Source organism: Aquila chrysaetos, chromosome 14, assembly GCF_900496995.4.
Source record: "Aquila chrysaetos chrysaetos chromosome 14, bAquChr1.4, whole genome shotgun sequence".
NCBI lineage: Eukaryota > Metazoa > Chordata > Aves > Accipitriformes > Accipitridae > Aquila > Aquila chrysaetos.
Genome location: NC_044017.1, coordinates 17,234,818 through 17,262,301, shown reverse-complemented (window position 1 = coordinate 17,262,301; position 27,484 = coordinate 17,234,818). Strand labels below are relative to the sequence as shown.

The following is a 27,484-nucleotide window of genomic DNA, read 5'->3' as shown; positions in this document are numbered from 1 at the left end:
TAAAGTTCAGTATAGCACTTTCACAGAGCAGAGACGTCAGCAGAGCTATACAGTTCAGGCAGTGTTACAGGAGTACCTTCTTCCCATTCTTTCCTCAATAAAATCTGAATTTCTGTGGATATGTAACTTGAATAGCTATGTCATTTTCTTGGCAGAGAGATTTCTGTCACGGTGGCAACCTGATAATGTGACAGTAGTATGCCGGAGTGTTAAAACGGGGAGGAGGGGGAAGAAGGTAGATTTAAAAATATATAAAAATACTAATATTTTTAAATTATTCCATTCATTTTCATTTAATGGAGATGTGTTTCTTGATTAGTCAAAAGACTCAGGGCCCACCTGTTTGTCAGGTCACTTTGGTATTTTAACACGTTCTGTCCCCATAGGGAGGACAGAGATCAAGACTCCTACGGGCAGCGAAAACACGATCGCAGGTGGACGTATTCGCTGAACGACGATGTGTTTAGTGAAGAAAAAGCACCTTCCACACGGTCAGCAGCAAAAGATTACCTTTTGGAAGATGCCTCCTACAGCACGAAGGACAGCAAAAGTGGGTATGCCGCACAACCGCGCAAGGAGAGCCTGCCGGAGAGCTCGGCTGCTCATGAAGCTCCCGCTCCGCCGAAGAGCCTGGCAGAGGAGCAGAGCTCGGCTCTTTTGTCTGCCCGCTACTCGGTGAATGCTCAAACTGGGTCAGCTCAGGTTTCAGCTTCTCTCCCGAGAAGTTACCAGAAAACCGACACCTCTAGGTTAACATCTGTGGTTACACCAAGACCTTTTGGTGTCCACTCAAGAGGAATCTCGTCACTTCCACGGTCATTCACGGTAAAATTCTGCTTCATTCTCAAAGTTTGTAAATGTTGGTGTCTTGGATGGCTGGGGGGACCCTAGAGTTTTAACATCTGTTGTTTTTTAAAAAAATAATCTGCTGTTTGATGAATGCTGTGTTAATAGAGCAGGCAATTCTGTCGTGGCTTTAGATGTTTACTTGTGTTTCTGTACTTAAAGGCACTCCTAGAAGTAAGGCTGATAAATATATTTCGTAGGATAATCTTTTTATTACTTGTAGTAAGTCTCCTTAGTGTTCCTTATCAAAAAACCTGCCTTTCTCAGATGTAATTGTCTGAACCTAATTTAACATAATTAAGTGTTAGACAAATTTTTCAGGTGATACAAGTTTCCTCTGCTCTGCAGACTTTGGTGAAATTGAAATTTTATGCTAGCCTAAATTTTGCCTGCTCAGTAAAGCACTGAAACACAGAAATTGATTTTTATACCCATCCCACCCCGATTACTATGTCAATTTTCATAGCTTTCTCCTAAATGCTTATTCGTCTCAATTTAAAAAATGGTGAGAATGCAGATCATTCTAAGCAGATGATTTTAACAAGTTTATCATAAAAAGTCTGGACTATTTATTCTGGAAACACTTCAAGAGAAAAAAAATACATTGCTCTTTAAAGTGGGTAATTAGTAATGGATACAATAACCAGAATTTGCATGAAAGGAAGAGGGGTTTTGTTAAATATTTGTTAAATATTTTAAATATTTGTTAAATATTGCTGAAAGATTAGGGATTTTTTTTTTTTTTAAAGCACATACTTACCAAACTGTCATTTTTGTCCTAGATGGATGACACCCAGAAATACAATGGAGAAGTAGAGAAAGCTAAAAGAACTCAAACTTTGTTCACTAGCAGTTCGTTTTCACAACCGGACTCTGCACACCCTCTCTCCGCTAGCGCATTCAGAAGCAGAGGTGAGGAGGAGGAGGAGGAAAAAGAAGGTGTTCAGTCAACACCTTCTCCTAGTTTGGCATTACCTGTAAAATCTCAAGACCAAGATGCTGGAAGCAGTATTCTTAAACCAGAGTATTGCTCTCCTCCTGATTCTCTTTCACTTGCATCTTCTGCAGAAAATATGAGTCTGCCAGAGCCTGAGGATTCAAAACCCCTGGTAAGTGTGGAAATAATGTGATTACTTAGTGTAACTGAATGCTACAGCAGAGTAAGAGAAAAAATAAAAATACATCTAATGCAAGTATTTTTTGGTAGTAAGACAACAGCTCAGAGAACTACTATTTCCTTTGCTGTAATTCAGGGGAAAGAGAATATTTGGAAAGAAAATAATGGGTTCTTTTGCTGCATTTTTCCCCATCCTTTATATGTCCTGGGCTTAATTTTATTTCTCATTCTAATTCAAAATAGTTATTCTAAATATTGTTTGAAGCTTGCAAAGTTTTTGTTATTCTCCAAATTAGCACATTGAGCGCACAATCAGGTATGTCAGTTAGATGAATGATCTGAGCTGCTGTAGCATTCATTTGCACTTTTAAACTGGTGGTGGAAAATAAAGATCAGCTTTTCAAAGGCCAGCCTTAAACATTAGTATCATACTACCCTTTTTTGTGGCTTGAGCCCCCTCTTTTTTTTTTTTTTAAGTAGCTATTTACTTGAAATTAATCTGTTCACATTAATGAATTTTAAAGAAAATCACCATCTCTGTGTATGTGCTTGTCTAAGAGTTGGGTCTTTCAGTGGTTTTTTTGGAATATGTATCTTCAAGTGCTGTTTTCTCCAATTAATCACACATTTCACATGTAAAAAATGACCGGCAATAGCTTTAATTGTCACTACCTTTCTGTAATACCTAATGATGTGGTTCATACCCCTTGACAGATTAGAGATTAACTCTTTGCATTCCTGATGCTGCTGTAAAAGTTAATTGTTCCAGTTGCTTGGGTGAGGATCATAAGACCTTGGATGCTGATTTATGAAATTGCTTCCCACACCAGCTTTTTATAAATTCAGTCACTTTGAACTATTCTTCTTCCTAATCACTTATGGAAAAGGAATGCATTTTAGTTTAATATTCCTGATACCCCATGGTGATTGCAATGGAATTGCCATAATTTTTTGAAACTGTGATTGTTGTAGAACAGATCATGATAATTTTTTTTTTTTCTGTGTTGTAGCAAAAACAGGCAGAGGAACTGCTGTTCTAATCAGTGGAAACAGATTAGATATGGGTTCTTTGTATCACTTTAAGCAAGCCAAATGAGAACAAAATGTACTAGGTCCATATTTTTTTTTTCCCCTGTCATTAGTCACAAGATTATAAATTGTACTTCCTGCAAATGAGTAATGTGGGTTTTTTTTAAATAAAAACATTAAAAAAAAATTAAAAAAGCTTGTGTTGTACCTCAAACAAACTACAACATAAAGAATGCAAGTTCCATTTGGCATGTTTGTAAATCATTGCCAGAGTTGAGAGATTGATATAGTTCACTAGTCATCAGGGCAGTAACACCACGTTTGTGGAGTAGTAAGTGTTTTGGAGATGACCTGTCCAAATGATGAAGTACAGTGTACAAAGTCGCATTACTCCTCTGACAAGAGGTAGGTTTGAAGAAGAGCCGGGCTGGGATGGTGGAAATAAAAATAACAACAGTAATTTCCAGGAACACACTCAAATTCAAAAGCTTTATATGTGCTGTAGCCCAGTGTGCTAACCTGTCTTATTAGTAGATTACTATCAGCGTTACTCACCTAAGGACTTGGGTTGTATGGGAGCTTTTGCAAGCTAGTAGCTATGTTCTGAAGAAAGGACTTAATTTCTACCCTGGGCTGTAACAAGGAGTGTTTTGCCAGGAACATTCCTGTAACAGGAGGTGAAATGTCAGGATGTTGCTTTGCCAATGTTGTCGTCTTTTGCACCCAGCGCTCGGGTACTGCTGAAGTCTCCTCTGGCTGTGTCCTGCCCAGAGACTCTGGCGAACTACAGCTGCTTGTGCCGTGCTCCCTGCAGCTGCCTGTTGCATCCTACCCACCAACATAGGAGCTTTGGGGAATTGGCTTAGATACCTAGACTTCTAAATATTTTAAGTTAGGAAAAATGAATCCCCCCCTTCAGGAAAGCTGGTTCACTAGGCAACTAAAATGTAGGTGTACATTTAGTACACCAAATTTAGTACATATGCGGGCGTTTCCTTCATGCACGCGTTGCTGGAATATATCTATTTTAACAGTGTTTGACAGAAGAAGTCTAAAATATTTTCTTTCCTTTTAGAACAAAGTCAGTTCCATATTAACGAAGTGAATAGCCTGCATTTGGGCATTTTAATTATTTTTTAATGAGTTCATGTTAAAATGTTAATGTATGCAACACATGTTCATGATATATTGTGGGATTGAAAGCACGTGTTGCAAAATGTTTTCCCAATCAAATATTTCTGTAGTTTACAATGGTAATGTTGGGTTTTCATTTAGATCTTGAAAGCATCTTGAAAGTCCCCTAGAATGGAAGATCTGGATTCTAGCTAATTCTGGAATTAGTTTTATTATCTAAGGCCTCCATTACAAAATCTATAGCAAGCTAGTAGTATTTCACAGAAACTTGAAAAGGTGATTGTTCACCCAAGTAAACCTAGTTGCAGCATTGAGCTTAAAGGAAACTGGTGATGCCTGCTGTAGGATGTGTGAGAAAAAAATATGATTTACTGTTATCTAGCTTTTTCACATCTCTATTTGACTGATGCTCTCTCAGGAGACAGTGCGTTCCACAAATTCACAAGACTATGCATGAAGACCCATTTAGGGTTTTAGTTTCCTCAAATTTCTTACATTTTGTAGCATCGTGTTAGGAAACATTTAAAATAAGAGAGGTGCACAGCTAAATATATATGTAGAGAAAATACAAATGTGAACTGAAAAATGTACCTGTTTGAATAAAAACAAATTAGTTACTTAACTGCCTTCATTGCTGTTTCCTGTGTCTATAGTGCTAATAATAGATGATTAAAGTGCACATTGTGAGCAGTCTCACTTATTTAGAGGATAAACTTTCCCTCATTTCGATTCCTGTGATACCAGATACTGTAGTGTCATGTTTTATTTTTCAGGAACAGTACAGTGATATGAGAATCAGTATAAACCAGAGACCTGGCCACAGTCGCAGCTTTGGGTTTACAACAAATTGGAGTTCTTCAGGGGCGTTTGTACAGACAGTTGAAGAAGGTAAATGTGTATTAACTGTACAAATTTTTGTTCTCGTGTTTAGTTTACAGAGACTTCTAATTAAGGCATTTGCTGTTAAGAATGTTGCAAATATTTAAAAAACTTGGGTGGAGAATTGAAAAATCAATATTTAGTTTGCTAATGTATTTCTGTGAAACCTCATCTCTTGAAACAAGTTGAATTCAGAAATACTAAAACCGCATTTTCCTGATCAAGGACATTTCTATAACCACTGAAAAGGCATAAACGTGATCACTCAAACATTCATCAGGCCCCTTACATAACAGTAGTAAGGGGCACATACAGACTTTTAATACCGAGATTGTTCCTTTCAGCTAAGTTTAAAAGATTTCACTTTGTATGGTTTGTAAACATATGCAGAGGAAACTTAGGAGTTAATATTTTTATTTTAATTTTACCTTTCTTAGCTACGTTGAATTTTGGAGACAATTAATATTCTTCAGCAGTTGCAACTTCTAAATTGATTTCCAGTGCAGGTTTTTTTTTCAGATGTGTTTAATACTGTGGAAAAGCAAAGATTTTTGTCTTGAAATGAAACATACATAAAGTTTATTTCTAAGCTTTAGTAGTCTTCTGCAGAGAACAAGCTTAGTTTTCTTAATTAAAAAAACAACAAAACAACAAAACCCCAAGAAAATCACATGTAAGGCTTGTTTTCTGAACAGTCATCTTTCCCATTGCCGGTAATACTTGAAGACTACTTAATTGTGCCCTTTCTTCCAGCTAACACAAGATCATCCTGAGAAAGGTGAAATGAGTGGAAACTTCTCATTTAGTTTACCCTTCATTATGCTTTCCAGCAAGGGAAAAAAAATACCATTTAACAGTACTTACTGAGCAGCCTTGATTTTTTTTTTTTTTTCTCTTTTCCTTTTCTTTTCCTTTTCATTTCATAGTCAGTTTTTAGTCCTCTCTTCACTATAGCTGGATACTTAGAATCATAGAATCATTTAGGTTGGAAAAGACCTTCAAGATCATCGAGTCCAACCATCATCCGTGCCCACTAAACCATGTTCTGGAGTACAGTCTACGCACTTTTTGAATACCTCCAGAGATGGTGACTCAACTGCTTCCCTGGGCAGCCTATTCCAGTGTGTGACAACCCTCTCAGTAAAGAAATATTTCCTAATATCTAACCTAAATCTCCCCTGCCGCAACTTGAGGCCATTTCCTCTCGTCCTGTCTCCAGCCACCTGACAGAAGAGACCAGCACCCACCTCACCACCACCCCCCTTCAGGTAGTTGTAGAGAGGTATAAGGTCTCCCCTCAGCCTCCTCTTCTCCAGACTAAACAGCCCGAGCTCCCTCAGCCGCTCCTCATCAGACTTGTGCTCCAGGCCCTTCACCAACTCGGTTGCCCTTCTCTGAACACGCTCCAGCACCTCAATGTCTTTCCTGTAGTGAGGGGCCCAAAACTGAACACAGTAAATTAGAGTGTAACCATTAATAATCACTTTGTGTGAAGAATAACTTTCCATTTACTTTCCTTGCTGCTAGGTTTCTGGTTTAATTTTGTTATCTGGAGAGGCAGAGGACTGTCTCTTTGCACTGCCAGCTGTGAATGAGAAACCTGAGGGTAGTGAATATTCCTGCTGGTCATTCGCAAAGGTCCAAGTGAGCTCTGTCCCCAACTCTGTAGGCTAGGAAAAGATGAAGGCCTTGTGGCTGTTATCTTCGTTATGCTTTATTAGCATTCTCGCAAGGAGGGGCGCAAAGTATAAAGATTGAATGGAGCATGGGCTGCACCTTGGTATTCTTGTTTATAGCGCGTATTTAACATCTTTTTTCAACAACTGACTCGCGTTGTATGCTTGTTCAATAGCTGTAGCTTCCTTTAAAGGAACAAAGGATGCAAGAGGTAGACAGCCCATTGAAAGAGTGAGGTGTGCTTTCAGTTGGGCACTTCCAAATGTCGTGTGTCCTTTTTTTAAGGATAAGTCATAGGATACTTCAGGTTGGAAGGGACCTTGGAAGACCACCTAGAGCAAACCCCTGCTCAAAAAAGTGTCAAGACTTAATTCAGAGTAGGTTGCCTGAGGCCTTACCCAGGTAGGTCTGAAACCCTCCAAGGATGGAGGCTGCACAGCCTCTCTAGGCAGTGTGCTCCAATGGATAATTACCCTCACAGAGAAAATTTTTCCCATGTATCCAGTCAGACCATCCTTTGTCTCAGTTCATAACCACTGTGCTGTGTTCTCCTGCCATGGATTTCAACGAAGAGCAGTCTTTCCCTTCTTACTGACCTCCCTGTAGGTACTGGAGTTGGGAGAACTGCTGTTAGGTCCCCCCGCAGCCTCTCTTCTCCAGGTTGAACAAGCCTTGTTCCTCACAGGGCAAGTGTTCCAGCCCCAACAATCCCAGTGGCCTCCTGTGAACTTGCCCCAGTTTATTGATGTCTCTCTTACAGCGGGACACCGGAGCTGGATGCAGTATTGTCAGTATGGCACAACAAGTGCTGAGTGAATGGGATAGTCACTTCCCTTGATCTGCTGGTCATGCAGGCATTCCTATGGCCCTGGGTATTGATAGCCCCACAACTGCCAGGGGCTGCTGCTGCCTCACATTCAGCTGAGAGTCCACCAGGACCCCTCCAGCCCTGCTCTCCAGCCCATCAGCCCCCAGCCTGTAGCATCACTGGGGTTAGTCCATCCCAGGAGCAGAGCTCTGTATTTGCCTGTGTTGAATGTCAGGTTCCTGCTCTGAACGGCAGCCCTGCCCTCCAGCATATCAGCCACCTGCTCCCTTTCTGTGTGGTTTGCAAACTTGATGAGGGTGTGTTTCACCTCCTCCCCTTCCTGGTTGTTAGTGAACATGTTAGAGAGGACAGGTTCCACGGTACATCTCTGGGGAGCTCCACTTGTAACCCGCCTCCAGGCTGAGTATGAACCATTAACCACCACCCATTGAGCCTGACAGCCCAGCCAGTTTTTCACCCATCTGGTCGTTCTGCCCTGTAGACAATACTATCCCAACTTTGATACCAGGATACTGTGGAAGATCATGTCAAAAGCCTTATTAAAGACAAGGTGGATGGTATCCACCACTCTCCCTTCATCCACAGATTTAGTAATGTCATCACTGAAGACAACCAGGTTGATCAAGCGTGATTTAGGCTTGGCAAATCCTTACCAACTGTTCCCAGTCACCTTTTTCTCTTCCATGAGGCCAGAAGTAGCTTCCAGGAAGACCTTCTCTGACTATCTTGACATACTTGTCATTCTAAATAGCAATATGATTTTCTTCAGGTGATAACTTGCATTTCTCTTTTTACTACTTATAAGTGACTCTGTATTCTGCATGTGCTTTTCCTTCAAAAAAATAAAGAAAACTACTTGGGAAGCAAAATTAACTTCTTATAAGTGTTCTCAAACAGCTTAATTAGAGTTAAGCTCGTAACACAGGTTTCAGTGAGGCCCATTTACTACATAAAAAAGAAGATAATGCTCATTTTTTACTGGAATTTTCAACCTTTACACTAAAAATTAGGTAAACAGAGAAAGCCTTGAAGTCATTAGTCTAGACATTGTTCTGCCAGCTTCCCCACTGCCGTATAATCTTTATTGTTTCAGTCCTTTCCCTTTCACCCACCCTACTTGCAATCATTTTTTTGAGATGGTGTTGATGTAGGAGTGCACAGGTCTGTGGTCAAATGCTTGCAGGCATGTAGGACAAAGTAAATTTGACCCACTTCCTTCAAGGTTTAATTTTTTTGTGTGACTGAGCTAGTATTTATCTGTTGTAATAACAACAGATGGGGATAGGTTAGAGATAACTAAATACGTATGGAAAATGAGTGAGTATTTGGTTGGGTTTGTTTTCATTGGGAGCTAGTAAAAAAGAAAAATCTTTTACCTTCAGGGAAACTTAACAAAAACCAGAAATACATGTTTTTATATAATGTAAAATAAATCCTCTACAGTGGTATAAAGAAATTATCAGTAAACCCAATAGTCTTGGAGGAGCTGGACAGAGAAAAACAACTGGTACCATACAACTTTTGGCACCTGAATTGCCGGCTAATCTCTGTAGGCTTCTCTGGAGGTGACTGAGAGTAGAAGCCTAATATAGGAGTTCTGGTTTGCACTCTTGAGAAGCCCTTTCATTCGCAGACTGCAAAGGCAGTAGAGGAAGAGCAGCTGGCAAAGTTACGTGCCAAAAATTGAGCAGTGTAAGTTGTCCTGGCTCTGGTAGGTCTCTACATGCAATCCAGAGACTGCTCCTATTCATCCAAATCTTTATGGTTGGGGTATAGTCTGGATGTGTTTTTCTGGTGATATTATAGGAGGAACCTTGCAATCTTAAATTCCCTTCCTTTCCTAAAACCTGAGTTGGTAACCCACTTCTCCTTTCATATGCTTGGCATGACTGAGCCGAGGTATACTGTTCTCACCTCTGAGCTGGGTCTCATCCCAGTCAAATTATCTGAGTAAAATGAACACCACCTTTTTTGGTTTCTAGGGCTTGTTCTGTCACAACAGAAAACAGGGAAATTATCACTTCTGATGACTCTCCTTGAGCCTCAAGCATTCCTTATACCATGAGCATAAAAGTTCTGTCTACGTGTGGTCAAACTATATGGTACTAAAGATCTTAAATTTTGAAATCAGACACAATTCCAAATGTTATATGATGTTGTTGAAAATAATAACTTCAGTGGTAGTATCTTCAATAGTATCCTTAATAGTACCTTCAGTTAATAGATTTGAAAATCTATTAATTTTTTACATCTTGGCTCTAAGGAGATGCACTTTTTTCCAGTTTAACTGTTGCCTGTGTTTTCTTCCTCCAATTGAAAACCCTACATTTTCTTCTATAATATCATTTAAAAGTAATTGGTGTGTTTTGAAAATTTTACTGATAGCTGCTAATGGAGTTTTTAGTCCATACTTTAAGAAGAATGCAGAAAAACAGAACGTGGAACTATGCTCTTCCAGCACAGTAGTTAGTGTTGGATTTTTTTTGTAAACAATGATGGATCACTGGTTGGTGCATTATTAGGAAGCATAGCATTTCTTTATTTTTTAACTTCCTCGGGTGCCAGGAATATTAAAAGCTATCTGAATCCTTAGTGGATGATCCAGACTTCTAACAGCACTTTACTAGTGAGTCAGTAGAAGGTCAGGACAAAGCATACGGTGTCTAAATTCTTCTGCCATGCTTGTCCGCATTTGTTTCTGATACTGTAATATGACATTGTTCTTGGTATATTTTAAACAAGGTGTGTGGATTTCATTACTTACTTTGGAAAACGCTCCCATTGTGTAATTCAAATTTGGTTTATTTTATTAACATGGGGGTTTATTGTGCAGTCTTTAACTACATTTTCACTTAGCTTTCCCATTTTCTATTCTGCTAAGGGAGTAATTGTTAATGGAAGAACCATTAAAATGTAATTAATAAAATCTTACTTAGGGAAGTCTGAGTTTCTCAGCTCATCCATTTTCTGAATTAAATAGAAAAAAAGTTTATTAACTGGTCCCATATGTTCTCAGTCCTTAGGCTAGTGCGATCACCTGCCAATGTTTAGTAGTAGACGAAAAAGAGTATAAAGTGCAGCCTGTCTTGCAAAGTATCCGTAGAATTCAAAGTCCAAGCTGCAATAAAATTTGCTCCTAATTGACAAAAATAAGTAGAATCCAGAGAATTCTAATGGGGCAGCACCCAGCAATATCTTGAGTCCAATTACCAGTCAATTCAGAGATAACAAACTATTCTAGCAAAGCAATAAAGCAGCATGTTCTTGTCAGTAGAGCCTGGAAAATGTAAATAAGAATATGAGAAGGCCAGCTACTATTAGAATTAACAAAGCGGAGGCTGGGTTTTGGGCAAATAAAAGGATTACCCAAACATTGGCTGAATTTCAGCTAATTGTTGGCTACAGACACTGTGGTGTGCACATGCTCTCTCTCACTATCCCAGATGATAAAGGTGAGTTAGTGGAGGCAGGAGTGGGCCCAGAGGCTGTTTATTAAATGGGCTAGCCAGAATGCGAATGCTTGCAAGTCCAAAAGACTGATGTCCTTTGTCATTTTCCTAAGTTTCAAATTGAAACACTACTTTGATATTGAGTTTACTGAGCTTCTATTCACAGTGCAGTAGATTTTTCAAAGACTTTCTGAATATCCACCAAAAAAAAATTCATCCGTCACAACTGTGGTAAAAAATAATTGTGAATGGAGATATAATTTTATTTTTCTTCTGCTTTCTTCAGGTAGCCCTGCAGCACTTTGTCAGCTGCATGTAGATGATGAGATCATTGCTATCAATGGCACAAAGGTTTCACGTATGGACTATAGTCAGTGGGAAGAAGCCATCAGCAGAGCACTAGAAACTGGAAACCTGGTCATGGATGTCAGACGATATGGAAAGAATGGTGAGTTGTTTCGTCGGGCAGATACAGTGTGCTCTGTAAGGCAAATAAGCTTTGTCTCTGCTGTACCTGACAGCTGAGAGTCCTTATTACCCTTACAGTAGTAATATGTATCTAAGCTAAAGTAGTTTACTAGCATGTCTGTTGCATTTTAACACAACCTGGCTATTTTCTAACTACTCGTGCACTAGAAATGTCTTGACAAGCAAGTCTACAAAGCATTGAACTACTGACCTCTCTTGTGCTCTGGCCTGTTTCTGAGAGGATACACAGGTAAAAAAGTGTGTAACCACCACACAAGGGAATATAATGTTTTCTTTCCTGCCATGCCACAAAAACATAGAGGGGCTGGTGTCTAGAGGAAAGTGATTTTTTAGAGCCTCTGTCCTTCAGTCAGCAGCTCCTTTTTTCATTAGGGAAGGAGGTTCTTGTGTTCCTTTTTCCAGGGAGTGTTTTGGGTGGCGTGTGAACTTGTGAGTGTGTAGCACCTCTGTGCTATGATTTTGACCGTTGACTCAAATATTATGATGCTGTAATCTCTCCAGAATGGTACTACCTGTTCTGGGTAGTGAGGGTTTCCATCCTGGCTGAAGGCTTTGTAGTATCTCTAGAGTTGCCATGGGTTTGGTCAGGACACCCTTTCAAAGTCCCGAAAGAATTTTCCAGAGTTGGAACTGTGCCCAGTGACTTCTTTCACATTATAAAGACAAAACATTCTTTTAGTGGGAAGCTAGGTAGAGTAAGTTGCCAGCAAGTGGGGGAAAAAATAGTGGGGTGGGTAAGAGGCAGGAAACAAATCACAACTTATACAGGGCCTAGCACAAATAAAGAGTAAAATTAGTGAAGAGCTCATTGAATAAATTTTAGGGAGTTGGTGGGAGAAATGATGGAGTCTGAGAGAAGATTGATTTGTCTTCACCTCATCAGTTTTGCTAGTTTGGTTTAGACTGCCTTTTTTTTGCCCTCTGTGTGTTTCCTGAGGAGCACAGTGAAAATTACACTTCCCTGGACAGTGTATGAGTCAAACTGTACCTTTTGTGAGTAAAGCTGGAAGAATTTCCTCAATCCTTACTAATGCTAATGAAATAGTTTCCAATGAATACTAATTGCTCTGTAATGTTGAGCTTCTATAGTCCGTGGTAGCAAAACTTCTAGTAAACTTTTACCTGGCTTATGACTAACACTTGCATTTGTGGGGAAGGCGGTCTGCTCATAAAAGCCCTTTTCCCTGTCTTCACAAATTCCACCTGATTTGTGTCTCTCCCTCTTCTGTTATGTGGTTTTTTTGTGTTATTTTAATGTGTTTTCACTAACTCTTGTTCTGTTCTTTGACATTACTGTCTACATTAATTTCTTGATCCTCCACACACCAAAAAGATTGGGGCAAAGACCAGCCTTCCCTGCCACATGTAAGGCATAAAATCCTCAATCTCACCAGTATGGCTACCAACATTATAGGTACATCTGAAAATAAATGGATTGATGCAACTTCTGGAGAACACGTTTCAAATGTTTCCACCATATCAACAAAAAGAGATTTCTCCAGCAGCCTTCGAAGTTCTGTAAGTATGTTTTTGAAGGGTCGTGGGATTTGGGGGGAGGAAGAAAGTAAAAACGTAATGCCCTGGTAGGGGGAGGATGGAGAAAAGACCCTGGAAATCTTATTTTTTACTTGTTTTGCTTAAGGAATATGTAGGATACTGCAAATACAGAGATGTAGCTGTGTATGTATTAAGGTAAATAAGATTTTTTAAAGACTTGCTGCTGTCCATTTGTGAGTGGACGCTGCTAAGTGATAAGTATTAAAATATGCACAGGCTATGTTTTAACTAAACTGTATAGAGTGTTTATTCTCTAGAAAAGACTTTTATCTCCCGTATTAGTGTAAATGAAAGTTGCAGCCCCAAAGCACAAGTGTATATGCGCTTTCAAATAACACCCTGCCTGCCAAGGAGCTGAAATAGGAGGATCTCAGCTTCTGGCGTTTTCTTGCAAACTAATGGTTTTTATTTCCGCCACCAATTCACAGCTGGTTATTGATCCCCTCAAATGCCTGCAGTCGGGAAGTTTCAGATAGTTTTGTATCTTTCTGTGGAAAGTGTTCTGAAGTGTTTCATGATACACAGTTCCTGTCAGGGGGGACGTGTAGTTGGATAAACTTCCACAAATCTAATGAATGTAAGCCCTATATTTTTTTTCAGGATACGGAAACAAAATTGATAAATGGAATGCAAGGAGATCTTAGCTCTAATGAACAAAGAGGTAAACCACTGTTGCTTTTCATCTGCTAATTGTGTGGGTTTGGAACAAGCACAGACACTAAACCTGTAATCATTGCAAGCTTTATACAGTGGGCGAAGCAAGACCTTAATGAACTGAAAGCTAGATAGGTATCACAGCGATCTAGTTGCATCCAAACTGGGTGTAGTTTGCTTCCACCATGTGCTAGGCAGTTGGAGAACTGACAACAAAGCAGTAACACCCCCCCCCATCTCTGCATTAGTGGTTGTAAATTTACTGTGTCATAGGGGGTGAAAGAGAAGGAGAAGGCACGCAATTTATTGTAATTGCAACTGCACTGTGTGGAGACTGAGTCAGTATGAGTATCAATTTATTTCAGTGTCCAGGAAGAGTGTAAAGAGTCTTCAACTTTTTTTTTTTTTTTTTTTCCTTTTTCATTTGTGAGGCTTTGGGGGTAGTGGTTGTTTTACTATTATTATTTTACTTTTGTTCCTGGAGAATGATATTGATGGTATGAATAATAATTACTTACGATGCTGTAAACAGTTATAGCCTTACTTGATGACAGTGAGAGAAACCAGGTACGTATACTTCCTAATGGAACAACAATCCTTAAATGGGAACTTTGGATTTAATTTTATCTTGAATGCATGTGGCAATTTATAAAAGAGTTCCCCCAAGAGATCAGTTGCCCTCTGCAGATGCCTTTCTGATGGCCTTAAATGGTGATTAGGCTCCTAAATCCAGTTTGGCATCTCAGTTGAAGAGGCTTAAATTAGACAGGGAGAATCTGAGTCCAAGTTTGACACTTGTCTGTTGTTATGGTTGGACATTGTTAGTGATAAAATGAAATACTAATCAGTATATGACGTAACCTACTAAAAACTGTATTTGTTATGAAAGTTAAGACTTCCTTTGTGTTTCAGGGGCTTTTTATTTTTCTGAAGTGACGTTGCTGTAGATTGGAGGTCTAAGAAAAGTTTCTTATCCAGTGGTGATAGTCATTTAAAAAAAAAATAAGAAAGACAGCACCTCATTGACTTGTTTGTATTCTTTGTATTTTTCAAATAGCATCTGAACCTATTTCTTTGAAAAACTTAAAAAGACGGTCACAATTTTTTGAACAAGGTAAACCAAAGAGCTAACGTTTCATGTACTTCCATGAAATTGTTCCTGCTGTACATTCTTCCTAACAAGTCTGGTGCTGGGTACTATACCTCTTCAGCATTGTTTGTTGCAGTTACAACGAAGCAACATAATTAATTTCCCTTCTTTCCCCAGGGTCATCAGGTTATTCTTACAATTCATGGGTCTACCTTTGTGGTAATGGGTCTTTGTGTGTTCTCTTATCTCTATAGCTGTTTAAATCTATTCTATGTTGTTCATACTTTTTTTTTCACTGGGTACAAGCAAGAAGGGTAGCACACTCTGTTCAGGTTTGCTACTACCTACAAAACAAGAATAATGTTGAATATTCCAGCAGAGGCTTAGCACAGTTCTCAAAGAGCTGTTGATAAAATACTTAACTCTGGATTTGAGTTTATCTTGAGTTGCAGCTCTGTGCTTTCATCTAAATTGGTGGAAAAAGGCAGCTGCTGGCTTTCCACTATGTCATGATGTCACAAGATCCCAAGACCAATATAAATTTTGAATTGAATATACTAGCTTTTAAAGGCAAAAAATGAGGAACTCAATTTTGGTTTTGTAGGTTGCTTTTTGGTGTTTTGCATGTCACAACTCACTTCCACTAACGTTGTATGTCTAATGCTGTCTTCAGACTATGTATGCCTCGCTGTTTTGCTGTAGCCTGAAAGAGTGAAATTCTGGCCCACTGGAAGTTCAGTGTGAATTTTGCCAGTGATTTTAGTGGGGGCCAGGACTTTGCCTTCAGTGGTGATGGCTTCTGTTTTTTCCAGAAGTGATATGTGAAGTGCCACAGCATAGATCTGTGTTTGTGGTTCTGTTTGCTTTTAAATACTTCTGCTGCACTGTATCTGCAATATGGTGGTATTTTGTTGTTGGTTGTTTTGTTGGTTTTGGGGGGTTTCTTTTAAAGACTGCCTATGAAGTTTCGTTTTTATTTTAATAAATTATGTAGCAATATTTGAAGTATTTCACTTGTGCTTGAGGGGGAGGAGAAGGGTGTGTTTCTAGAGTGTAAGCTCAGTACAGTTTTGTTCATTTTAAACTTTTGACACTAGCTTTACAGTGATATGAAAGATTCTTTTTTCTAAATCTGTACAGGCTAGTATAAGCTTACAGGGGTGAGAGAAGAAGGGAACAAACGTTAAGTGCTGCCTGTACCTCCCATTAGCATCTCCTGGCGCAGTTACAGGGGATCAAGTCTGTTTGTCCTGTTGTAACTGTGGCTGTTGCCTTCTAACAATGAAGACAATTGTGCATATATAAATTGGACCCTAGTCTGTGACTCATTAGATGTCTTTTGTATCCTAAATTTGACCTTTTCTCCACTTCATGTGGTCATACTTCAGAAAACTGTTGCAACTTGTTCCTTTTATGCTTTTTTTTTTTTTAACTGAAGTTTGGACAGCTAAGTACCCTAGCAACAAACAAAAATAGCGATGATGCTTAGGAAAGGATTATACTTAAATCTGTGCTTCTCCACATTTTCTCGACTTCCGATACATTAGCATAATACACGCCTCTCTCTAATAAGCATCTTGGCACAAGCTAACACCAAGCATGATAAATAGCATAAGGTTGGTGGTGAATGGTGACAAGTCCACCACATTGAAGTGTAGTTTTCAGAGTAGGAAAGGAGGACAGTTGGAAAGGGGTAATATATGGTTTTGTGGTAGAGAAGTTGGCTGTGGATGTCTGTTGCTCTTAATTCATGTCAAGGGCAGTAAGTGAGTAGCTGCTCTACCCTGGAGCAGCATTCTGGGTATTGCTCATGCTAAATAGTTGGGTTTCACAATAATAATAGGAGAGGTGTAGCAAAGAACCTCTGTATTGCCACAGTGGGAGATGTACCGCTAATTCAAGCAATTGCTGATGCCACTTGTAAGCATGTAAAGCTTTTAAACAATTGTGCACATTAGTTGAAAGCAGCTAATGAATTCTGACCTCAAGTAGGTTCGGTAGGGCAAAATGCAAGCATGGCTTACTAAGGAAACAAAAATTAGTCTGAAGCTAAGACTTCCCACATTTACACAAGTCTTGCAGTAGTGAGTATATATGGTTCTAATGATTTCTGGTTTTTGCCTTCCAAAATTCACAGGAGGCCCAGAGCCTGCAATGCCTGATGTAAGTACTATTTACAAACTACTAATTAGTTGTATAATCCTGGTCTTTTCAAGAAGCCCACTGCTTTCTATTGCTTTTTATACTGCTTTAAAATTGTGATCAAATCTGAGAGTACTGACTAAGATTTTCTAATGTGTCATGGAATGGTTGCTTTCCATCCCTTTGAAGAAAAGCGTAATTTATGTCCTAGTCACCATAAAGCTGCAGTGTTTGTAATAGCTTTTATTTCTCAATTTAAAAAATAAGTTTTAAAATGTAGAGTGGTGATAACATGGAAGAAGATAATATTATTTAATTTCTGTGCTATATTAGCTCCCAGTCCCATCCATTAGTGCTCCCAGTCGTCGGGTTTGGGATCAAGAGGAAGAACGAAAACGACAGGAAAAATGGCAAAAGGAGCAGGACCGTTTATTGCAGGTATAATTAATCTTCATAATCATAGGCTGGCAATCCCTTGGGTGCATGTCGTGGTTTTACATTCAGCAAGACACATCTCTGCAAATTAAAGTTCATTATCTAAAGTCTATTGGCTAGGAGAGATGTCCGTGAACATAATTTTTTTACTCTTCACAAGTCCTCTTAATAAGTTTGGTGCATTCAGCAGAAAACTGTGATGTCAAAGTACAGTGTAGCAGCTCTGTTGTTTTTTCGATGTTTATCTTTTGTCATTCCTTTTAGCTTACAAACTCTGCAAGGAAAGAGCTGTGCCTTACTAAACATATTTGTGGTCTCTGTTATGGTTTGGGTGCTCCATTTGATGCCTGAAGAGATGGCTTTAAAGAATGTAAACCTTGGCTCGCCTTTCTTGAGAGCAGGCTCAGCCCTCTGCCATCACTTTTCTTTGCTTCTCCTTTTTTAGTCCTGAAGTAGTAAATTTGGCCAGAGTAATAGTGTTCTTTCTCTTCCCCATGATCCTAGTAATGAGTTTTCAAATAACAGAGAAAGAAAGCGAAGTCCTTCTTTGCTTATTTCCAACGTCTTAGAAGGAATACTTTGGACATCATTAAATATTTTGCTTTTCCCAAGATGTTTAGTGGTGTACCTTGTATGTTTATTGTGTACCTTGAGTAATGCTTTAAGACATGACATTGATTTCATACCAAATCCAGTCATAGGACAAATTGGAGGTCCAGAAATTGGTTCTTGTTTAGGTAACATTCCAAAAGACCAAGAGTTCTTGCTCAAACCAAATTACTGCCTCATATTTCACTTAGTGATCACTTTATATTTACTGTATTAATGAGCCCAATTCCAAGTTAAATATAATCACTCTGTCTTTCAAGAAATACCTTAGATAGCTGATTTTTGTTCAAATGGGAGCTAAACTGTAAGACGGGGAATATAACAGATGTGAGGTCAGTTGCTATGAGACTTAGTGTGTAATAAGCCTGGGTTCTCCAAAATCAGTTGCAGAACTCCTTTGGATTGTATTTGAGCTAGGATTTCATTCACTCGTGGAGGACCTAATGTCCTAGTGGAGCTCAAGCATGTTTTTACCACACTAATCTGTTAAAAACCACATTAAATACCAGTAGTACATTTTAATGCAAATAAAAAATACCATGTTTCTGATTTGCATGTTTAACTTCAATCTAACCTAACAGGAGAAGTACAAACGGGAACAAGAAAAACTGAGGGAAGAATGGCTACGAGCTAAGCAAGAAGCAGAAAAAGAGAGCTCCAAGTATTTTGATGAGGTAGGCTATGAATATGGCTTCACCTTTGACTGTTTAGGTTCATGATGGCTTTCTTCACTTATAGTAGATGCATGCAAGCAGGTAAATAACTTATTTTGCTATGTCATTTATCTTCTCATTTTGGAAAATAAATTGTTGTCTATGACGTGGTAGAAAGAGGTTGCAAAAATGTGAAGGAAAGAGTAAATGGCATGTTTTGAGACCTGTTGAATTTGACTTTTTTTCCTTATGGATTGGTTAGGTAACTAACACCAGAAGTACGTTGGGAAAAAGTTACATCATGTATTAATTATTGTGACCAGAACGAAATGGTCACCTTTGCTGTATATTTACTTCCTGACGCTATTGTTGGAATTCTGCTTCAATACTTCATTATGAGGCATGTTTGTAAGTGCCTGGCTTGTTACTGGCAACTGGTTCATCCTATCTCTGATAAATTTACATATCAAATCAATTTCAGATTTGCTATCATGTATTTCAAAACATTGAATGTGTGTAGTTTCTGTAGGTGCTGACTTTTGTGGCTGTTGCTTATGGGAAGATGAACAGTTTTTTTCCCCAAGTGTGGGAGGTGTCTGAGACATCTCTTTATTGCTATGCGAGTGCTGCTTCAGGCATCCTAGCTAGATCAGCTGTGTTCATACAGTCACGAATAAGTAGACTGTAATTTATGGCTTAGGACTTCAATAAGAAAGCTCTTTGAGCTCTTAGAGGACTTTGCTGTACAAGAATGTAAACCATTTCATATTTCTTCTATCATTAGAGGTTTGGATGGACCCGTAAACAGTATTTGTTCTCTGCAGCTAAAACATCTTTTGACCACTGAAAGACCTTTTCTCATGTTTGAGAGAAGAGTCATAGAGTGGTAGGTCTGAGGCTTGACTTTCAAATCATGGGAGAATGGAGGAGGGTGGGGGTTTCCTCCACATGAGGATTCATGTGAAATTCATTGGTCTGATACACACGTGCAGTGTATATCTTTGTCTATATACTCTTGGGTAGGTCTCAGGTTTCTAAGTCAAAAGAGTAGGGAGAAATGCTGGGTATCATGGAAGAGTTTGTTTTCTGTGGGTATTTAAGTGGGGATGGGATGGCTTGAAATGTAAGTGATACTTTAGAAAGCAGAATGTTTCACATAGTTGTGGCCACGCTGCCCATGGAATGAAGGCTGCTATGTGGAATGAAGCTCTTGCATTAGGAGAATGTGCTAGCAGGCACTCAAAACATGAAACCAAAACACACCCTGGGTCTTGCATTGAAAGCGTTTGGGACGCTTTTTACACAGTCTTCCCTCACAGAATGAATGAACCTTTCTTAGTGAGCAACCTGTTTAAAAACCAGGCCCCTTCCCTAAAAACATGATTTTTTTTTTTTTTTTTTTTTCCCTTTGGTACAGGAGCAGACTGTTCTAACCTTAAACACAACATCTGTACCTGCACGGGCTCCATCTGTGTCCAGCTGGAGAGCAAGCCCTGAAGCGAATACTCTCGAGGAGCCAGAAGGAGATGGAGGAAGCGAGCCAGCAGCACGCTTGCTGGGCGAGGAAGAAGAAAGAAGGAAGCTTCAGGAGGAGCGGAGGATCCAGGAAGAAGCAGCCCTGCGTTTTGAGCGAGAAAGGGAACTCCAAGAGCTGGAGCTTGAGAGACAACGTAAAGAGAGAGAACAGCAATATGCTGAGGAGCAGAGGCAGCGGGCAGAGATGGAGGAGCAGAGGCAGCGAGCTGAAAGGCAGAGGGAGGTGTCAGTGGAGACGTCTCGGTACCAAAGGTGTGATGGGATGTACTCTCTCTTCCTTCTGCATTAAAAATTCAAATGCCTTTCTAATGGGAGTGTGTACGTCCTGAATATATAAGGCTATTCACGTAAGATTCGTACTGTCATCAGTTAGTGCAAGATACCACAGGATAGCCTTTCTTTCTAAAGGTAGAAGGATCAGGCATAAGACGAAGTCTTTCCCCATGAATCAAGTGCTCTATTTACCCACTTCAGCTCGTTTTTTAAATAGGAAGTGTAAATACAGTAATTAGAGCCAAATCAAAGATGACCTGAAGCACTTAGTGTGAAGATTTTCTAAGAACCCTGCATAAGCTTGTAAATTGAGAGCCAGTGGCTCAACATACAGGGCTTTCAGAAGAAATACCAACTTAACTCTTTTACAACAAATGTGTGACTGATTTTTCCAGACTCCTCTCTCATTTTAGTTCAACAGTGCAACAATAAAGTTTAATCGCACTACTGAGTTATTTTGTCGATCATCATGGTATCATGGTATATGAGTGAAAAGATACTGGCTTAGATATCATAGCCTGTTAGAAATACCTACTGTGGATATATTTATTCTAGGGCATGAAAAAGTTCCTTTCATTAACTTCTTCAGCAGCTTGGTGTAAAACAAAAACAAATCAAAAAAACCTAAAACCAAACTAGAACAAAAACCCAGAAAAAAACCCAACTATTAGTTTACAAGTTCATGTTCTTGCCTGGCAGTTTGCAGACTGCTATTACAGGCACCATGGGAGATTAATTTGTCTGAAACAGATTAAACTGGTAACTTTTCCTTATTTCTTGTGCATTTAGCGTACTGCCCTGTGTATGACTAGCCTTGCTGTTTCTCTTGAGGATTTTCCCCTGTTCTTATATAAGTAAAAAGAGATGACTGATAATAATGCATGGTATCAAGTTAAGTCGTAGGAGAAGAAAATATGATTATAAAATTGCATATATTTGCAGGGGAGATTGTGAGACCTGGAGTTACTTTCGTTCATTGTAAATGACTGCTGCTTGAGATCCCTGCTGAGCAAAGCAGAGGCACAGTTGTTACAAACACTGAACAGGTTCTTCTTGGCAGCTGAGCCAGGGTATCTTTACAGTATTAGCTTGCCCCAGTCACAAGATAATAGGACTTTGTGCGGTAATTTATTAAGCTGCTGTAATATCTGCATATCTAAATCTTTGATACATGCTTTAGTCCCAGGGGATTTCATTGCTGCTGAGGTTGCTTTCAAAGGAGGTGTTTTGCTAAACAAGGATGCTTTTGCTTAGTAGTAAAAGAGCAAGTCCAGTGAAACTGGGTTTTAAAATGTCTGGTGTTAAATGTTTGCTTTACGATGATATCCAAAGATCTGAGTTGAAATCTGATATGTTATATAAACATCTGTGAAGGTGTAATACTTGCTGCAAAGAGCACTGAGGCTGGGGACAGGCAGCTGGAAGAGCTTTATCCGTGGAAGTTAGTGCGTGTTTCTCTATGGGTTACAAACTGCACCTATACGATTTTCTAGAATGAGGTAACTTTTAGAGAACTGCTGTGTTTGGACAAAGCTTACCTCCTGCCTTTGAAACAGACGAGATAATCTCTATCATATACTGATACTTGCAATTTTTGCAGCATCTTAAAAAGTCTTTGGGGTAGGGGGGGGTCATGTATTTTCATGTTTCTGACAAACACATCTGAACTTTCTCAATTTTCTCTATGTATCCTTACTGTTCGCTCAATTTCTAGAATATGTTTTTTTGTTTAATACGTATTTTCTTTTATCTGTATTTTGCTTCTAGACATTATGAGAGCTATGAAGTATCTAAAACAATAGAGGATCGAGCTGGCCATCCTCTCATTGACAGGTAATAAGAAATTGAATTGATAGGTTGAAACATCTTCAGCATAAGTATTAACCATTTTGGCATGCTCATGTTTGGATTCCTTGTCACTTACAAAAATGTAATTTCAGGCAGTTTTTCTGACAACCTTTCTTTTTCTGCCTTCTTTTGTTAGTTATGTTTCTGACTGATAAAATTAAGCCTCCTTAGAACTTTAACTGTTTGGGTTGTTTTCATTTTTTTCCCTTAAGGATCTGTTTTGAATATTTTTAGTTGCAAATATTTATGTCTATGTATGTCTTTTTCTGTATATGAAAGAGGGAGAGGGACTTTATGGAGAGGGACTTATAGGGGCATGTAGTGATAGGACAAGGGGTAAAAGCTTTAAACTGAAAGAAGGCAGATTTAGATTAGATGTAAGGAAGAAGTTCTTCACTGTGAGGGTGATGAGGCACTGGAACAGGTTGCCCAGAAAAGTTGTGGATGCCCCATCCCTGGCAGTGTTCAAGGCCAGGCTGGACGGGGCTTTGAGCAACCTGGTCTAGTGGAAGGTGTCCCTGTCCATGGCAGGGGGGTTGGAACTAGGTGATCTTTGAGGTCACTTCCAACCCAAACTGTTCTATGATTCTATGAACATAATGTATCTTTTTGTTTGTTTGTTTGTTTTTTAATAGGCATTATGAGCGTTATGAAGTTTCTAAAACCATTGAGGAGCAACCTGGCCAGTCATTTGCTGACAGGTATGTGTGATACTGAATCTTGGCGTAGACTGTAACATCACCATTTCTGTGTCAGAAAGCTTTGAAACTTCCAATAAACTTCAGCCATGGCAGCTAAGTGTATACTTTGTATTGCTGCTGTGTTCTGCAGTTTTTATGGCATGTTTTCATATTGAGAAAACAAGCAGCCAAAATTTTGGCAAATTATGCGCTGTGCTGTAAACAACAGTTAGTCAGTCAGTAGGATTGTACTGGGAGAAGCAGAACTGTAAGGAAGTAAATACGTGGGTGGTACTAGACTCATCTGGCTGGAAAACAATTTCAGATAATATTGTGGTTGTGTCATAACGTGCTATACAAACGAAGGTGCAGTCATCCCAGTCAGGATTGTGCAAGTTGAGAGAGTAAACAGGGAGGGAAGTGAGAGGTGGCAGCAGCAGAAGCTTATTTATCAGGAAAATAGTAGATGTGCCACTTGTTAAGTTACACTCTCTTACCTTTGCTATTTTCTATTTTGTTTTGCTTGGTGGTTTGTTTGGGGGTTTTATTGTTGGGTTTTTTTGGTTTTGTTTTGGTTTTATTTCAATAGAATATATTAGCCACTGCGGATTTGGGCTCTTTGAATAGGCAGCTTTTTCTTCTCCCTTTTAGTAACTGGGGTATGGTTAAAAAATGCTAAAGCGACTTAAATCCAGAATGTTTGTATCAAGCCTTTGCCTTAGATGGTATCCCACAGTAGTTCTGAAAGGTCATGTCTGTTGTGCATTTACTCAGTTCTTATAGTTGGACTGAGCATACCTTTTTTTATATTAAGAGGAACCCCAGAACTCACAGGGTACAACTAATGGATCTGTTACTAACGGAAAATCTAAATCTAGCTTTAGAAGGTGCCTGCACTGAATAGTTACATCTTGGATATACGTGTGAGGAGGACGCTCAGGTGTTAAAAGCATCCCAGGCAAGGCGGACCTGCTCTTCGGAGCTCCTGTTCACTACAAGCAACTGTGAAACTGTTGCATCTTCTCAAACAGATAGTAAAATAGGTCTGCACTATAGGACAGACAATCAGAACTTGGGGGACCAAATGGGATGGAGTTTATGCAACATTTATCTATAGACAAAGGACAAGACTCCCCCAAAATGCTGCTATGCAGGCAATGCTGCATGTGTAAACACATTAATGGAGCAGCTTTGAGTTGTAACCCAGCAAAGGATTTCTGTTCCTTTCTGAGGTATTTTAAACTAAGAAACTGGCTGTATTACTTGAGACTAATAATAGAGCACAGAGGTGTTGCTGAAGCTCCTGCTCCGCGCTGTCAGAAAACCAGCTTTTTGCCATTTGTCTTCCTGTATATTGAATGACATTTCTTGGCTAAAACTCATTAAAAAATTATGCTGGTGGATATAATCAATGAATAATAAATTTCCCGAGAACAATCTGCATGCAGTGTTTGAGGAGGTGTTTTGCTTATGGTCTAGTAACGGTGCTGAAGTATGATTTAAGTTTCTCATGAAGTTAAACCATTTATAAACCTGCTTTTAAAATTATCATTTCTTTGACTGTCTGACTGTAGTCTTCACAGAGCTTCCACAGGGAAGGACTTCAGTTTTTACATGTTTTTGTTGAAGCAAATACAATGATTGGTCCCTCATACCTGAAGTACTAGGAACTTTCAGTACACTATTTTAACTTTTAATCGGTTATTACCTATTGACATCTAAATATTGGCATCTTTTTTCCCCTTAATATCCTGTTGGTCTTTGTTTGGGTGTTTTTGTCTCTTGTTTTAAGTACAGCATAAGTTGTTGATGGGAGGGGTGGTGAAAAAAGGGTCTGTGTATCTGTGGTCTGCAATGATAAGATCTTTGTCCGTGATGAGGTCTCCTAGTTGAGATGGAGAAATTTATGTTTTCTATATCCTTAGGAATAAGTCCAAGTCAACTTCAGAACTGAATGAATTCAACACAATCAGAAATGGTAATTACTGTTTAATTTCCATTATTTTTAAAATGTATTTTTTTTTAAAAAAGGTGTATTGGATGTAGTCATCCTAAGAAAATTAATTGTCAAAGTGCTTTTTGATAGCTGCACTGTAATTCAAATTCATACCATGCCACAATTTAGTGAATTTTCAATAGCAAGAGGAAATTCATACAGTTAACATACAGGCCTAGGACAAATACGATTAACTGCTCTCTTGAAGACTGTAGCAGTGATTACACACAGATCTTAAATGCCTGAGTGTTAGATGACTGATATTTATATGAGATTAAACCAATCATGTAGGTATATCATTGAAGATTTACATGCTCTTGATATGTTGACTCTTTCAATAAAAAAAGCCACACATGCCAAGATGCTAATGTATTTAATACAACTGTTTGTTCTTCTTAACTTCTGTTAGTGTAGGAGTAACACAGCTGGAAGGCAGCTCTCAATACTGTCACAGTGGCTTGTTTTTTGGACTCCAGTTCCTTGCTGCCTTTCTTGAATTGTCCTTCAGTTACTTTACTGTGGTTTTTAGAGGAATGTTAAAGCAAACAAACAAGATTTATAAATATGTTAGAGTAGAAAATGCCTGAAAGCTATTCCTGTGTCTAAAACGTCGTTAAAAAAAGTAATCACAAGTAATCATAGCAAAGTAAATGGTGTATTAGAGGATATATTGCATATTGACAACAGTGCTTTCACACATTAAAGCCTGGTCACTGAACCTAATGTGTGAGTAAACTTCCACAATATTTTATAATGGTAATCTATAGCAATAAAACCAAGAGCAAATCTATCGTCAGAGCAGTTATTAAAGGGATTGAAATTTCAATTGAATGACTTACTGCTGAGTAATTTTCTTAGTTAGTCTTAGTGTAAAGAATAGTTACTGGATCTAGGAAATAAAGAAAAAAATGTTGCCTTCTGACACATCAGCATATATTGGAGAAAGATGGCTTGTTTGTTTCCCCTTCCAAAATTTCAAAGGCCATCTATACCATAAATCTCATTTCAACTGACTAGTTAACACAGCATCCAAATAATAAAGAGACTTTCTGTAAGATTTTCCTTTCCCTCTCCCCCCACCACACATACATATATATTTACATAAAGCAAGATAAAGCAATGTGTATAGTGCCTTGAATAAGGAAAGAATTCTTCAAAACAGGGACAACTTACAGAAAAAAAGAATATGAACTTTTAAAGGGAAAGAAGGTAACCCACCACTTAAGTGTGTATTCTACACATGCTTCAGTTTGTATTGGAGGAAGAGTCCAAATTGTGGCACTAAAAGAGATCATGCCCTTTTAAAAATACATTTATGTGTGTATATATTTGTACACACAAATGTATATGCATGTACACTTGGAAAGTGAAGGAAAATACCTACTTGTATTTAAGTTAAACATCATGTAAAAGGCCACATTAATGGGAACACGAATAAAAAAGTTGTAATAATAATGATGTATTGCCAAGTTTGATACTGGTCACCTGGCTGTAAAAAGGAGGTAGAGAAACTTGTGAATATGGTGATGAAGGATCACTCCATGATTTTGGAGTTATAGCCGGAGTATTGAATGCATGATAACTGCTTTTGTGCCTTAAGATGTCTAGCTGAAGTTTGCTCGTGTTGTCCAAACAGGTACGCAGAGCAAGTATTCGGAGAGGTCCTGGAACATGGGTGAGTCGCAGAAGAAGTCTCAGAAGGAGCACAACCTGTCTGCAGCAGAGTTGGAGAGACAGCAAATCCTTCAGGAAATGAGAAAGAAAACATCTCTACACACGGACAGCAGCTGGATTAGGCAGCGCAGTTCCAGTATACATAAGGAGCCTGTTAGTCTGTACAGCAACAGTATGAGGAGGTAGGAATCGTGTTAAAGATTAACTTTGTCTCTCATCAAATATTTTTGTTCGGTTATTCTAAACTTCAGCTTGTATTACAGAGCACAGAAACAAATCGAGTCTGAAATGCTGTAAGATAAACTGCATAGCAGCACAGATAGAAGAAAATAGCTGTATTACAGCTGGGGTTAAATGGTTTTTTGCAAGTAAGGAATGTGGATGTGACCTGTAAATAACTTAGCTGCTTATTTCTTGTTTGGTATACCAGCAATGGAAATCAATAGTGTGCCTTGTCATTGACAGATGTGCTTAAGAATTTCAACATGACAATTTATTGTGGAAATTAATTATTATGGCTAAGGGGTATATCTTTTTTATATAGAAATATGTCAGAAAGTCTGCAGTTTCTTGGTTTAAGCAAGGTATGAATGTTGGATTTGTCACTTAGGAAACAGCTGAGATATCAGTCAGGAGAGTGTTTGGCTATTGGGACAACACCTCGTACCTAGACGATGCTATCCAGTCTGGGTGGATTGTTATTTTTGATCTGGTATCCCTTGGAGAAAACAAAAACAAACCTAGTATCTGAGGTCCGTTGCCATACAGCGGATTTTGATACGGTTCACCCTGATAAGGCTGCAGTGAAGAGTGTTTTGCCTCTATTCTGTAGCGGTTAAGTGCCACCTCTCTTGTGCCTCGCCTGCTTTTTCCTGTGAGACTAGAACT

At 38.9% G+C, this 27,484-nt stretch overlaps 1 protein-coding gene across 1 annotated transcript in view; it reads left to right on the top strand.

The window, feature by feature from the left end:
- LMO7 (LIM domain 7) overlaps positions 1 to 27,484 on the top strand; it is a 135,471-nt gene that overhangs the window by 101,080 nt on the left and 6,907 nt on the right. Inside the window, 16 exon segments of the mRNA XM_030036511.2 lie at positions 387 to 825; positions 1,629 to 1,758; positions 1,915 to 1,955; positions 4,900 to 5,014; positions 11,247 to 11,408; positions 12,783 to 12,967; positions 13,607 to 13,667; positions 14,718 to 14,774; positions 16,888 to 16,913; positions 17,226 to 17,330; positions 18,518 to 18,610; positions 20,007 to 20,377; positions 22,166 to 22,231; positions 22,882 to 22,947; positions 24,852 to 24,904; positions 26,559 to 26,778. Of these exon segments, the coding sequence (XP_029892371.1) occupies positions 387 to 825; positions 1,629 to 1,758; positions 1,915 to 1,955; positions 4,900 to 5,014; positions 11,247 to 11,408; positions 12,783 to 12,967; positions 13,607 to 13,667; positions 14,718 to 14,774; positions 16,888 to 16,913; positions 17,226 to 17,330; positions 18,518 to 18,610; positions 20,007 to 20,377; positions 22,166 to 22,231; positions 22,882 to 22,947; positions 24,852 to 24,904; positions 26,559 to 26,778 (2,190 nt within the window).